The 16,350-nt window shown below is 40.3% G+C and overlaps 1 protein-coding gene across 1 annotated transcript in view; it reads right to left on the reverse strand.

Moving 5' to 3' along the window:
* The window catches only part of CHST9 (carbohydrate sulfotransferase 9), a 201,359-nt gene that overhangs the window by 80,789 nt on the left and 104,220 nt on the right, over positions 1-16,350 (reverse strand). Inside the window, exon 4 of the mRNA XM_068563451.1 lies at positions 2,613-2,615. Within this exon, the coding sequence (XP_068419552.1) occupies positions 2,613-2,615 (3 nt within the window). The remainder of the gene's footprint in view (positions 1-2,612; positions 2,616-16,350) is intronic.

Below are 16,350 nucleotides of genomic sequence, written 5' to 3' on the forward strand. Positions count from 1 at the left end.
CTGGTGTGGACAGAGGCGTGGGGAAAGATGCAGATCACTGTTCTGAGATGCAGAAAGAGCTGTAGCTGGAAGAGGATACAGGCTTCAGGAAAAACTTTCTTTTATTTTTCTTTTTTAAAGGAGAAACTAGAGCATCGTGAATACTGATACTGAGCAGCCACAGAGAGGAAGAGCCTGAAGATCCAGGAGAAAAAGGGAGTCACCCATGCAGGGAGGTTTACAGGAGGACAGAATAGAGGGGACCCAGAGTACAGGTGGAAATCACCTTGATGGCAGGTGCATCCACTTCCTCCACTGTAACAGGAGGAGAAGCTGATGGGACAAGAGCAAACTGGCTGATGAATTTGGCGTAGGTATTTGAGATAGTTCTCAGGGGGTAGCTCCTGTGAACTTCTCTGAAACATAAATCCAGGTCCTGCACTGACAAGGAGTGATGTGGAAGATGGGGCTTGGGGGATGAAATTTCAAACCAGAGGAGGTTATTTCAGAGACTGACCTAACTAGAGAAAGAATTTGGAATGGTCAAGCGGTCCTTTTAAGTAGTTGCAACAGCAATCAATCAGTCGGACATTGGAGGATAACAGGTACAAATTCCAAAAGTATCATTCTCCCCACTTATACTTGTCCCTCTTAAACATGCTATATTAAGACCAATCATTAGTTCTTTGCGCAATTTGTGATTCTCCACAACTTAATAAATACTTCGGCTTTGAAAAGGTGTGTTTTGAGCAGAAGTTTCTTTAGATGGAAAACACTGAATTGCAAAAAGTGAAAATTAATTGCAAAAAAAGAATCTGTGAAACAAGTTCCTTGCTTGGCCAGGGGCCACATCTTCATTCCACTGCCCCCCCTTCCCCACCTCGCCAGAACAGTTCTCCTATATCTACTTCCTTCCCTCCCTTCCTTCCTTGCTCTTACTTCTTTAGCACCCAGCATGGTGCTGAACTTGCAGGAAGGAATCCATAACGTGGGTATTTCTAACTGTATCTCTCGTGCCACCATGAAGAGTCAATCTGCAATGGCTCTTCAATCTTGAGACACAGGGTTATGGCAGGCTCTGGGCTTTTTTGTTTTGTTTTCTTTTTCCCTTTGTCAAAAATACTGAAACTCCAGATTGGAAACCCAGGGAATCACTTGCAAGCATTCTCTCCCTCTCTTCCTGTGCTCCTCTCTCACACGTAGAGAAACATACTCCTAAATTTGAGACAGGTTTTTGCTCTGAACATCAGGAGAAGAAAGAACGCTCTGTTGGGTTCTACTTAACATTCTGCTGCAACTTGTGTGGGTGTGTAACTCTGATCCAGTCATGAAATCTTAAGACTTTAATGCTGAAAAGGATCTTAGAGACCATTTTATCTCCCCTCTGGCCTGGACCGCACTCCATGTTGTGGACGAGAAATTTACAATGGTTTAGCTTGTGGCCCCAGGAGGCCATTCCTTGAACTGATGGCCTCAGTCGTCTGTGAACAGGGTATAGAACTAACTCCTAGGATGTTAGTTCATCTAAACCCTTCTGAGATGGGTTCATCTTTTTCTTTGCCCACAGACTCTAGCACGGCGCTTCTCATGCATTATTGCTTAATGAACGCTGGGTAATTTGAATTTGTTGTTCAGGATCCTTGAGTAACAAAAGGAGCACAGATCTTTGGATTAATGGAGGTTGCCAACTCATCATCAGACTAAGATCTAGGTTTTAATGTAATTTCCCTTCCTTCAGTTTAGAATGAAAATATTACAGAAAAATGGGTGAAATAACGCCACTGAGCATGGTAATAAATTTCTGACATGTGGCATGCAATCTGTGAGGGCATTCCTTCACTTGGTCCCGTACTTTGGGGAGTAATGAAGTAGAAAATTAAATTAAATAAGCTTTTATTATTCTGTGGCTCTGTTGAAAAGGGTACCATCAAATACTTTTAGAAACATATCTTCCGAAAGCAACTTCTGAAGTTCTTTCACATTATTGAATTGTGAAAAAGTATTTTCTCATCTCTCTTATGTTTTCCTTTTCCTTTCTTTTTGCCTTTGGTAGAATCAAATCCATGGTAACTTACTTTGGGTTGCCTCAGAAATACACACTTAGTACCAGAAGCCTTCAAGGTGAAATCTGAAAGCATAGGTTCTAAATTAAACCAGAAAAAGTAACAAGGTAATACTTTTATTGTTTTCATTTATATCACCCTTTAACCTTAGATTTCTGTGCAGGCTTATATGTCTTAGATGTTGCAGATATTTCTCTGGCTGCTAGGTTCTTTACTTACACCTAATTATATCATACTCGGTAATTAATTTCATCTACAACATGTCTGAACATACATTACTTACTTTCTTTTCATATGAAGTAAATTTATCTATGATCACAAAATGATACTTGACAGCCAAAAGCAGGACCTTGTATCCTTGGCTTTTAGCCCAGGGATTTAAGTGATGTCACCTCTCATGGTCTATAATGTTTTTTCTCATTTCATCTGTCCTCTTTCAGACTACTATTGTTTTAGCGGCATATGGAGAAAGAAGTCCCTCTCTCCTTGTGCACTTGACTAATGTCAGTTATTGAACATGTATGAATGGGACACGACTTGCAGTAATTTTAAGTGTCATTCAAGACAGACGTTCTCTTATGTTCCGCAGGCACAGAGACAGGGCACATGGAACGGGAGGAGTGTGGGGTTTGGGATCCCACAGCCTCAGGTTTGTACCCCAAACCCACACCTATTACCTGAAGACAGGAAATGTAATTCCTCATCTAGAACACATCATTACTGAAACAGCACTGTTCTCAATGTGGTGCCCAAGTAACACTCTTAGAAACACGTTTTACATATATATCTTTAAACACTTCCCTGCAAGAATTTAGAATGTTCAAAACATCCATGAAAGAAAACAAAACACTTCCCCCGCTCCAAAATAAACCGCCTACAACTCTTAATACATCATTATTTTATAGAGAAACTGAGGCTTGGAGAGGGGAAACAACCTGCCCAAGGTCCTACAACGGGCTGGGGCTTGAGCCCCATTCTCTCAGATTCCAGAGTCCAAAGGCTTGTAACACCTGAGGGAGGGAACAGGAGCCAGCATCAGTCTCAAAGCCAAAGGAGGAAAGTTGATGGTGGGAAAAATGAAATAGAACTAAACATTGCCCATCTTTCACCTACATGTATTCATCCATGGTCACCGATTAATCCAGAAACTGGTGGTTTTCAAGCATCTGATGTGGGAGGGGCAGGGAATGACACAACAGAAGTTCATGGTACATTCTTTTGACTCATCCAGGAAGATAGGAAGCTGAACAATTGTCGGGCAATTAAATTCCAAACCGTACATCATCTAATAACTAATGTGGCATGAGCATGGATAAATGAGAGGCCAGTGTATACTGCAATCATCAGGAAAGCTGCATGGAAACCCGCCACCAAAATGGTAGGACTTGTGTCTTATCTCAGAGAACACACAGGGCAGAGAGTGCTTTACTGGTGTAGCACAGACATGCTTAAAAGGTTCAGAGGGTCAAGAATGCAGGGTCATGAGAAGCCTGGTATGAGCAGGAGGGAGAGGATGGAACCCAGGTAGAATTGGAAAGCCAGCGCCGGATTGCGAAAACTCTCAGAGCCATTCTCAGGCAGAGAACTAACACGGCAAGGCAGCTCTGTGTGACACTCCATCTAAGAGGGAAGAGCCAGGGGTTAGCAGAGTGGAGGCGGCCAGAATTAGGAAATTCAACCAGAAGATGAGAACAGGCATCTAGGGGAGGAGAGGAGAGACAGCACAGCGGAGGGTGCAAACCAACAAGGGAGAGCCTTTAAGCTGAAAGACAAAGAAGCAAGCTTGGGGTGCATTTGTACTTGAGTGACTGAAATCACTGTCTATTGATTCTATTTCTCTTATTTAAATGCTTCCAAACTTTCAGTCTTAGGGAGATAGACTTATCCAGTAAGGATCCAGAAGGTCTCTCTGTGTTGCCAGGTGACCAGCCAGACTCAAAGTTTCTGCTCCCAACTCCCCCTCATCAGGAGAGGTAGCTCATGGATCCAAATTCCCACAAGGCTGGCAGGTGTTAGCAGCTGGCATTTCGTGACAATTTACTGCACACTGACTTTTAAGTTTAGATTGCTTGCATTCTACTGGCAAGACCACTCTTGCCTTTGCCCTTTAGAAGAACAAAATTGTAAAAAGGAGAGGCGTTCCTCTCTCTTGGTGCACAGACCCACGTGTTCCCGACTGTGCCTTGGCTCATGCCTTTCTACAGGTTTCTGGTGGAAGCAGGCACACCTGCCCAGACTCTGATGTCTCTAGTAGGCACCCAAGCCCTCAAACCAACAAATATATTTATAAATTCATATTTGTAACTTACATAGTTTTTTACCCTTTGCAGAGCTCTTTGGCATGGAAATGGAAACAACAAGCAAACAGACAAAAAACAAAAGCTGGCAACTCAGAAAGGTAAAGCAAGTTCCCCAGATCACACAGACAGGATGCAATAACGGACTTAGAACCCTAGTCCAGGGCATATATTTTCCAAGTTGAGAATCCAAACTAAAACAAAAAGGTACAATGATATAGGTAAATTTTACCCTCAATAGTTTTGGATATGGGGCTGAAAATTGTAGCTCGTGACTATCTGCCAAAGAACTGCAAATAATGAACTGGATATTAAACTAGATCATGTGCCCATGGAAACTGCAGTGTGCAAGATGTAGGCCACCCTTGTAATATGTAAGATGTTACCCCTGTAATACACCTCCATCAAGCTAGGACAGGGGAGTCCTGGCTTCTAGATCAAATTCTTTCATTTAGTGTACTAGCTTGGGCAAGGTCATTTAATCGCTGTTGTTTGTGAAATAAAGCACTGTATGATTCAACTAGTAAGGACTTATATGACACATGTGAAGTATCTAATAACAACAAGTAAAATGGTGTTCATAATTTCTCATTTCATGAATCTGTGCAGCATATAACACTTGCCAAGTCTGTGCAATAGCTAATTTTCAGAGCATGTTACACATGCTGAATCCACTGTTATCTCAAAGCATTTTAACACACAACATTAGCAAAGACCCTTATTCAAGGAACTATGCAATTAACTTCATTATTCAGAATTTCCCTAGTTGTTCCTCTCTTTTGCATATATTAGCAGCAAGTGTTGTCTGATATTCAACTTATTATGTACATTTTATGATCACTGAAGATTAAAAATTTCATTTTTTAAATTTATTTTATTTTTTATTTATTTTATTAATTTATTTTTTTGGCCACGAGGCATGCGGGATCTTAGTTCCCAACAAGAGATCAAACCCGTGCCCCCTGCAGTAGAAGCGCAGAGGCCTAACCACTGGACCAATGGGTAAGTCCCTCATTTTAAAGTTTCAATTATTTAGATGACTTGTTTATTCCTTGAAAATTAATCTCTTGGTACAGGGCCTTCAATAATCATGTAGTAAATGTTAGCTAATTTAAATTTAATAAATTGGTTGTCAATTATTAGCACACCCTTGGTAATAAAAAAAAAAAAGGACACCCTTGGTAATATGAATCCCTTGGAAAAGCTGATGAAACAAAAATTTTAAGTTCAACTGCGTTCATGAAAGTAAAAAGCTGTGATTGTGGTAAGTAGTATCATAAATAAAATATGTAAGTGCAGCAAATATTAATACTAGGATTCAAGAACTGTGCTACCATGCCATCATTCACAAGTCTGCAAGAACATGTACACTTCATTAAAGTCAATGGAGTGTACCCATTCATCTTAGCATTATTCATAATGGAAACATTTCAATTTTAGTTAACACACACACAAAACTAATTTAAAAGTCAAATGAGGAGATTAGTTCTACGCTCCCATGTTCCAATTCCATAGTGATATCAACCAGCCAAATTTAGCCTTAGGAGGTATGAAAAAATATCTAATACAATGAATGGAAAACCTTTTAAAGAATCACAGATCTGTTGAAACTAATGTTTTTGCAACCAACTCAACAAAAATATATTTAGTGTTGTAAAAGAGCCCTCAGACAATTCTATTACAAAACGACTGAGCTCATCTATAGATTTACTTCTAGATTTCAAAAGCAGTGAAACAAGAACTAGAGGATTTATGTAAGAAATACAGTTCATTTCCTAAAAAAAAACCAAAACTAAATTGAACAGTGATTGATTGAAAACTATTTTCTGCATACACATTATAAAGACCAGAGGGGATCTTCTCCTGTTTTAAATCTTTATTTCTGCCATACTTTTCTTATTTGCTTTTCCAGTTATTTTTAATAGTTTAAAAAAATATTATTTATTTAATTTATTCATTTTTGGCTGCACTGGGTCTTCGTTGCTGTGCACAGGCTTTTTCTAGCTGCGGCAAGCGGGGCTACTCTCCACTGTGGCACATGGGCTTCTCACTGCGGTGGCTTCTCTTGTTGTGGAGCATGGGGTCTAGGCGCGCGGGCTCAGTAGTTGTGGCTCATGGGCTTAGTTGCTCCGCGGCATGTGGGATCTTCCTGGACCAGGGCTCGAACCCGTGTTCCCTGCATTGGCAGGCAGATTCCAAACCACTGCGCCACCAGGGAAGCCCTGCTTTTCCGGTTGTCATCATTCTTTTGGTGTCTCTTTCTTTTCCATTTTTTGGTTTATTTCTTTATCAATCCCCACTGTGCATGTCACCAAGGACTATTTCCTTCATCCCTTACTTGTTTATCTCTACATCAATCTTTTGTCTCCAGTCTATGAAGTTAATTGTTCCTGAATATCTATTTCCATCTGAGCTTCTCCCCCAAACCTAGGTTTTATTTATTGTTGTTTGCAGATATCCAACTTGACCCTCAAGCTCAATAACAACAAAAGAGGTATTAAAATTCCTTACTTTCCTGCTAAAACACTTTTGTAACTGTTACATTCTGGCTCTTTTGCAAGCTCACCATCCTGGTATGGTCATCCCTTGGTACCCGAGCAGGGATTGGTTCCAGGGCCCCCAGAGATACCAAAATCCGAGGATGCTCAAGTCTGTTATATAAAAAGGCGTAGTACAGTCGACCTTCCACATCTGTCCCAAGTTTGGTCAGTCTGACACCTTTCTTTCTAAGGATTCCAGTTTCCTCAGTGTGAGGGAACATTACCTTTTATTTTTCCAAGTTTCAACAGTCACCAGAGAAGGAGTTGTGTGTTTGCCTGTGCAGGCACTGTGCACCCTTGGGAGAGGGTGAGGGGAATGCTTATCTGAGAAGAGGAGAGGGTAATGCTGCCCGACTGGTGTTGGGGCACAGAGGCAGGGAGAGGATGCTGGCCTTGACCCTACACCCAGCTCATTCATCTGCCTGCCCAGAGGCGTGTTGGTAGCTTCCAGCCACAGCCCTGTCTCTCTAGAAGACTCTGTGGGGAAGGATACATGCTGGCATATTTTGTCTATACTTCCTAGAGGCTGGAAATAACTTCCAACCACAGAGAGAGTCCCATAGGGACTCCGATACCATGTAGCAAACCTGACAATTGATAGAGGTCTCTGCACAACAGTTCTTGGTTTCCTGTCTTCCTTCCCTTTACCACTCTGTGCAATTTACATGAATTCTTTGAAACTCTTTTTAGTGGAATTTCCTGCTTCCAGTTTCTCTCTGTTCAGTCCACGCTTCCTGCTCGAGAATGATCTATAACTGGTTGGTGCATGTGCGATGTGCTGTCCCTCATATGGTCTCATCCTAACTTCTGGACATTATTTCAAGACTTTGCCTCAACCTAGTACTGGGACTGCTGACCTTCTCCCTACTTGTTCACTGTGTCTGTGCACAGCACCTAGTGGCCCTGATGTGGGTTCTAAATCCAAATCCCCTAGGGCAACATCCCTCTCTCTGCTCCAGGTGTCCATGGATCTCTTGTCTTGAGAATTCTGTTCAGTGAACACCAGTGAGTGACTTGCTCGTCCCAGGCCACATGCCATCAGTCACTGCTTATATATATAAGCTACTCTTCAGGGCTCTAAACAAAAGTAGCATTAATTAATACCCCTTATTCTACCTATGAACACCCCATGCTCATTTTGTGGTGAATGTGGGCTCTGCATATAAGGTAGGATAGTCTTCATCAACTTAACTCCTAATGATGGTCAGTGAGGCCCTTCGATGACCTTGCTGCCACCTTACCCTGTCTCTCTCCTCTGCTCACTGCCCCCTACCCTCACCTGGACCACAACAGCTCTTACCTGCCTAAGGCTGTCACCTGTGCTGCTTCTCTTGCAAGACTGCTGTTCCCCCACTTGGCTGGGTCCCTGTCAACCCAAGTCTCTGGTTATTTGTCACCTGCTCAGGCAGGCCTTCCTACATGATGTCCTCCCTGTTACTTTCGTTCTTGATGCCCTGTAATATCCTGCAAAGCATCTAACAAAATCTAAAGAGTACCTTTGTTTACTTGGCTAACTCTCCTCATTTAGATAGGAAGCCCCTAGAGGTGGGAACCTGGTCTGTTTCTTCACCACAGCACATAGTATGGGTCAATATATATTAATCAAAGGGATAAATATTATCAGAGCTTTCCTTAGCTCTCGATAATGTTACAGCATCAGCTTAGTAAAGGTGATGAGAATAATATATTTATATATTGCACATATATTTAAGATGTTACAAATTTGGTATATTTTAATCAATGTATGCAACAAATGATATTTTTAGGAAAGTCTGATAATTTGCAATCATACTCTTACTGCAGAGATGAGGATAAAGAATAGAAATAGCCTGGTTGGGCTCCCTAGAGCTGAAGTCATTGCTCAAGGACAGTGAATAATGCTATAAAGTCACTTATACTATAAAGATCATTATCTAAAGTCATTATCATACATAGGACATTCAAACCTCACCCTGAGCTTTCTTTCCTCTTACTTCAATCCTGACAATTCTCAAAACACCCAGACTTACTTTCTATTTCTCAGAGAAAAGGAGGATAAATCAAGGAGACACTTGAAAATGAACAAATAATCACAAATTTATAAAAGTGCAGAGATAGCCCTGTGTTTCAGTCATTAGAAACACGCCTCTTTATCTGCCTGCAAACTGTCCTTATTATTATTCTCAATTTTAAAAGTTGATATCACTACTTTTTTGAGTAATAGCAGAATATTTTCACAACCTCAGGGTAAGCAAAGATTTCTTAGGACACTAAAAAGCATTAACCATGAATGAGAAAAGTAATTTATTGTTCTTTATCGAACTAAAAAATTTCAACTCATCAAAAAGCACTTTCAATAAAGTGAACGGACAAATCACAAACTGGGAAAATATTTACCATACGTGTATCCGACAAAGGACTTCCCAGAACATATGAAGAACTCCTACCATCAGCAATAGACAAGTGATCTGGTCAAACTGAGAAAAAACTTGAATAGACATCTCACCAAGGAAGATATACAAATGGGCAATAGTGCATAAAAAGATGGTGAAGATTAATAGCCATCAGAGATCTGCAAATGCAAGCCACGAGAGATACCATTTCCTACCCACTGCTGGTGAGGATAAGAAACAGCTGGAACTTTGAACATTGCTGGTGAAGTGTGGGGCAGTTTCTTACAAAGTTAAACATTTACCTTAGGATCTAGCAATCCCATTTCTTGGTCTGTATCCAATGGGAATGAAACAAGTTATTCACAGACTTGTACAGGAATTTTCAGAACAGTCTTTTTCATAAGAGTCCCAAACTAGAAACAACTCAAATGTCAAAAATAGGATAAATAACTTGTAGTTTAGTCATACAATGGAGTATTACTCAACAATAAAAAAGGAATGAACTATGGATACATGCAACAATCTCAAAAATACCATGGTAAGTGAAGGGAGCATTTACAATATTTATGCTGTATAATTCCATTCACTTGAAGACCAAGAATAGACTGAACTAACCTATGGTGATAGAAATAAGAAAGTTGTTGCTTGTGCAGTAGAGAGGAGATGAGGGGGTGGGAGGGAAATGGTGGGCTCTTGAACTGGAATTGACTGGAAAGGGCCGTGAGGGAAATATTTAGGGTATGAGATTCAGTGTTGTATTTTGCGTGGCCATTATACAGGGCATATACAATTGTCAAAACTCATTGGAACAGACACTTATCTGTGCGTTTTATTGCATATAAATTGCACATTAATTTAAAAAATTAAAATATTCTATTATTTAAAAAAACTTTAACACTAAACATCATTCAGAATATTTCTTTACTTTCTAGGGAAGCATTTAAAAAATTCTTGTTCTATTGAATTTTACGTGCCTGGCTTACAATATGTGATGAGTACAGTAATTTATCCAGTTTCACTAGATTAAGCCTCAATTTACTGTGAAGTTCAAAACCATGAAGATAAAGAAGTACCAAAAAAGAAAAAAAATAAAACTCACCCCCCAAAACAAATGAAAAACCCCTGCTCTGAATCAGGATTAAGTTTTCAAAGATGAATGTCATTGCTACAGTATACCAGCAAGGGGAGCACTTACACTTTGAGAAGAATTTCATCCTCATCACGACTGAATTATTCTATAGGCACTTTAACGAGACCACAAATTGACTTTTGGGTGTAGCCACAATGGAAATGACAGATCATTTTAATGCAAGAGAGAAAGATTGGAAACCTTGACCCTCTAGATTACTTTGCACCTCAGTGAGAAGGGAAAAAACAGATCAGCTTATTAAAAGAATATGTTCACGTAATTCAGATACCTGGAAAACAAAAGAAGAGCTAAATTAACTGTGGGATGCCACTTTTTCTTGGTTAATTATTCCCATACAAGAATAATAATGTACATACATCCCCTTCTCCCACAAAAAGAAGACCTCAACAATTCCACTATTTTGATGGATGCGGGAATAACAGCATCCATTTGTACAGAATTTGCAAGCTGTTTGAATATTGGAGTCCGTCTGAGTGTAGGTAAGACTAGCAAATGGTAATTTTTTAAAATCCTGAAGCATAAGGGCTTTTCAGTTGAGATGGTTAGGCCACGAATCTGAAGGTTTATGTTGCCTTTTTTATATATATCACCATGCTCATCAATTCTTGTAAAATTTGTAAGGCTTAATTCTCACATAAGCTCAGGAAGGCTGTAGAAAAATCTCTAACTATCCCTTCCTGCCAGGCTCGGTAATCCTGGATTCACAGAAAAGAATGTTCTGGCTGACAGTGGCAAGCATGTCCCCAGGCACATGCAAATGCAGGGCTCCCAGTAGGGACACTTAGAGTATGGGTAACTGCCCCCTTTACACGCTAACCTCGTAATAACCCTGACCTTGATTCTAACACCATAGCACCTTCTCAATTCTCCTCATTCCCCAGAGAAGCTGAGCACAGAGGAACTAGCATTGTGTGCCCTGGAAAATGCCCTGAGCCATGCCCAGTGGGGGGGCTGGAATCCCCACTTGTAGGAAAGCCACATCTCTACATTCTGTAGTGCTCATGAATCTGAGATGTGCCTTCCTCCCTTGGAGCCAGCTGAGCCTGAGGACACTGGGTACACAGAAGCAAGAGTCCCTTCTGGAACCGTGTAGAATGCACCCCCAGAATGCAAAGCTTTAGAACATGAGCAAGTGTGTAGGTTAACTCTGCATGGGCACCTGCAGGGGCAGCCAGGAGCAACTCTTCCTTTAAAATCACACACCACTGCAGCCCTTCCACAAAGGCATGCCTCTACTCTGGGAGAGCGGATGCTAGTAACACGCAAAAAGGCATCACCCATGAATGTGCGTACCTTTTGCTGGGACATAAACCCTGCCAGAAGATTCTCCTCATGGAAATCCATGGAACACTTCTCAGTTCAACATCCCTAAGAAACTATTTGGAATTACTTCCACTCATGAAATAAAAGGAAATCACTTTTTTTTTTCAGTTTCTATACATGGATGTCCAAGGAAATATAGGATCCAGAGTAAGAAGATTCAAGTTTAGACTCTGCCTTGAACATTTTCTCCAGACCCCCAAGTCTGTGCTGTTACAATCTGGACCGTGTTTTTGCTGGCAAGGATTCACTGGGTTGTCCCACACTGAACATCATTTCACTGTGCAGCAAAGGATTTTTAAAGAAGAATGAGAAAAATATAGAAATGAAGTGCTGTGGCACACATGGTCTTAATTTTGAGTTTGCCACCCAATGGACATGAGTCTTGTGTTCTTCCAACTAAGCAGAAAATAAACCAAAAGTAACTCCCAAGAGTTAACTAAAACTTGTGAGAGGTACAAAGGGTAGAGATGAGGTATAAAGGGGAAAATATACATGGAACCCAGAAATGGGAAACATGCTGATTAGAGGAGGAAATAGAAGGAAGGTGTAGTTAGAGCTAAAGAAAGGAAAAAGATAGAGATGTTTGTGTGTTTTTAAAAATTTAATTTTTAATTGATGTATAGTTGAATTAACAATATTAGTTTCAGGTGCACAACAGGGTGATACAATACTTTTATAGATTGTGTACCATATAAAATTATTATAATATTATTGACTGTATTCCCTGTGACTTATTTATCTTATAATTGGTAGCTTGTTTTTTTTTTTTTTTTTTTGATTGAGAAACATTTCTCCCTTTGAGGAGATCTGTTTAATGTGTAAGGCAGATGCACATTGCACATTAGGGTGGGAAGGAGGAAGCCCAGACAGACAGAGAGAAGAATCTTATGTTCTTGTCCTGCCTTAAAATATACATTTTATTTCATTACCAGATATACGATTTGCAACTGTAAAACGCCTAGAAGGAAACATAGGCAGTAAGCCATGTGACATTGGTCTTGGTGATAATTTCTTGAAACAGACACCAAAGGCAAAAGTAAAATAAACAAGTGAGATTACATCAAACTAAAAAGCCTCTGAACAGCAAAGGAAACCATCAACAAAATGGAAAGGCAACCTACCAACTGGGAAAAAAATATTTTCAAATCGTTGTGTTTGTTTTTAATGAGGGGTGAGTTGCTCGCCATATTGGATTGACCGGCATACAAACCAGGTAGGAATGAACGGCATTGTAGAGGGAGTGCTGGTCTGGCTGGCATGGCACCAGGTGATTAAAGCACATTCCAGAAAGGGCTGATGTACATTTATGGCATGTGGGAGAATCCCCAGCCTGAGACCCAATCAGGAGACATGGCGTTTCCTACCCTGGGGGAGGCAAAGATGGGCTGCACTTCAGCATGGCTCCTGCCATGTAGGGAAGGACCACATGTTGGGAGTGAAGATGTTATATGGTCTGGAACAATCTGTACATCCTCAGGTGACCGCAAATGACTGAACGGAATGTACAGGAAGCAAGGTGCTTAGAGGTGAATTCTGTGTGACCCCCTGTTGGCATTCACAGAAGAGTGGGCTTTGGGAACCAAGTCTGAGGAGAGAGACGAAAGAGCTCTGGGGTTTCCCAACCCCTAATGAGTCTCTGCAGTTGTATTTTCACAGAAACCTAGAGTTTTGTCTGAATTTGACAAAGTTTTCCTAAGGTGCTTATATCCATTATCTTCAAAGATCTTGGATAGTAGCTAGCACCATGAATTAGTATATCCTTCATGAATAATTACTCACTGAGTGAATCAACCCAGTTCCCAAAAGAGGAGTGTGCCTCCCATTAATTAAAATAGGAGTCAATAATGGGTAAGATATAGCCTGTATTTTCTTTATTACTGCCATTTGGCATATGAAGGATGCTCTCCAGCCTTTCAAATCTCCCTCCGAGGGAAGTTAAGTTGACTATCAAGATAGATCTTGGCAGCTCTCTCTTGGGGTCCCCAACGCTCACTAAGCATTTAAGAGAACACGACATCATCCTAGTGGCTGGTGAGACAACCCATGTCCAGGTGTGGGAGAGGCAGCGTGGTCCTGCCTGCTGCACGCAGTGAATTCTGTACTGAGGTCTCGAACGGGTGCTGGTGGCATGAGGGACCAGCAGCATGCACTTGGGCTCCTTTTATTTGGTTCATATGCCAATTTTTTATCCCAGAGGAGGCAGAAACCTCTTTCACTGCCTTGTGTGCTAGGGAAGAACTAAAACTCGAGTGGAGAAAAGGCTGGGGTAGGTACTGTGAGCCAAGGGTGGTCAGTGAGAGGGGAGGAGGGGGCAAAGGGTCTGGCGGGTCTGTAAGCAGCAGCCTGTGTCTGGAGCTCAGCTGGCAGGAGAGCAGACGACCTTGGGGACTTTGGCAACTCACCTCACTTACTTGATAATGACAAGAGCCCTAGGATCACAGGCAGCTGACCCTGAAGAGAAAACACTGCCTTCTGCCAACCCAATGTAGAGGCTGGAGTACAGGTCTTGGAGTACCAGCCTCCAAGCTCCTGGGATCTGCACTGATCAACATTCTCAATTGTTCCCTTAATGACACAGTGCCTGCTTTGACCTTCCCTAACCCCAGGCCATCACATCATCCCTACTGGCTGCTCTGGAGCTCTTAAGTGTGACTGTACATGCAAAGTCATGTTTTCACAAGGATTCTTAATGCTGCCTAAAAGCATTTTTACATGTCCCCTTCCAATTTTCATTCCTCATTGCAATTTTTTTTTCTCTCTCCCTGGGGATAAGCTCCTATTCACAGATGATAATCATCTCGCAGCTCTCATCTGTAGAGCACTTTCATGTGAATACATTGCACCTAGCTTGTCTTTAATAATATCAACAACCCATATAAGCTATGTACTGTTATCCTCATTTTACAGACGAGAGCTCAGTGAGGTTAAGACAACACTGAAATGTACGTGGGTTACATGACCTGCCCATGTTACATCACTCATAGGCACCTGAGCTGGGATTCAAACTTGTATCCTCCTAGTCTACATCCCATGATCGTCCAACAATATAACGGAAAGAAAATTGAAGCTCTTAGACATAAACTCCTTCAAATTTCTTTATATGCACCTACAAATTTTTTTAATTAATTAATTAATTAATTAATTAATTAATTTATTTATTTCCCCTTCTCTCCTCCAGCAGGGAGAAGCTGATTCTATCCTGTGGTCCTAAAAGTTCTCTCAATTGTCCACAAATAGTCTTATCTATTCCCATTTCAGGTCTCTGCACATGACTCTCAAATCTTTCTGTGAGCTCCAACTGTGTTTCCAATCACTAAGGAAGGACATATTTTTTAGTAATATACCTTTTTATAGACCATATACTGTTCCCCCACCTCCTCAGCTCTCCACATCTAACACGTCTGCTCTGTTTTTCTTAAGCAATCCATGTATTCCCTATCTCCATATGTTTGCTCATACTGATTTGAAATGTTATCCTTTTCTCTACTTGTAGAAATTCTTTTTATTTTTTTAAGAATGAGCTCCAATGTTATACCTGCTATGAATAGTTCCCCAACTTTTTAGTCAGATTTAATGGTCTAGTTTCTGTGTTCCCAAAGCACTTTGCTTACAAGGATGAATAACACATCACTTATCACACGAGAAAACTGTCTCCATCTCTGTTTCAACTTATGGGCTGCCGGCACAATGTAGACAAGAAGACAGTTTTATTTATCTCTACACACCTTGAAGCAATAAGCACAGCCCTTGGCTAAGTGTTTGTTGAATGAATGAATGGTGATTTAGTTACTGCTCTGATTTTTCAACATGCCCCAAGGAGGGTATGATCTGATTTTGGGGTTATTTTTTTCTCACCTTAAATCTTCACTATCAACCTGGGAATTTTTCTAGCCTGCTTTGTGAAAATATTGAGTTTTAAATTTTAAAAAATTACCTGCTGTATAAAAATCACAGAAAAGGAAAGGAAATGATACATCATTTTTCTTGTAAAAATAAACACACGACTACCATCCAGGTGATCAATGTTACAGATAAGCATCCAAAAAATTAAAATTTATATTTGTAAATTTAAAAAATAAGATAATAAGAATTGATCCTCTTCTATTAACAAATGTTTATGTTCACATATAATACAATAGTACTTTTCATTAGATTGGAATAATGAGTTTGGGGAGATGGGAGGAACAGGGGGATGCTAGACTGAATTATGGAAGTCAGAATTATTGAAAGCAATACAGTTTTATTACTTTCAATACTATGATCTGCCAATAAAGTCTGTCTAATGACATGGATCCTTATTTTATAGCCAAATCTTTTTGCCTAAAGACCACCGTATATGCTAAAGCCATGAAAACAATGATTCTTTTAAAGTAAGTTACAGGTGTTCCCTCTATTTCTCTTAACAAATCCATTCCTTGAAGAGAATTCAAAGGTAAATTTCATCTTGGTCTTGGTCAAATTGTCAAAAATTGTTTAACAGCAATATCTGAACTAATAAGGTTTTACTGAATTCTTAGAGGAAGACATTTCCGGAAAATAATGAATAGAGTCCAATGTCCCAGGGAAGTGTTAAATACTTTTAAAATAAAAATAGGTAAAATGTGAATTTTTTTCAAATAAGATGAA

Source organism: Eschrichtius robustus, chromosome 14 (genome assembly GCF_028021215.1).
Source record: "Eschrichtius robustus isolate mEscRob2 chromosome 14, mEscRob2.pri, whole genome shotgun sequence".
NCBI classification, from domain to species: Eukaryota; Metazoa; Chordata; class Mammalia; order Artiodactyla; family Eschrichtiidae; genus Eschrichtius; species Eschrichtius robustus.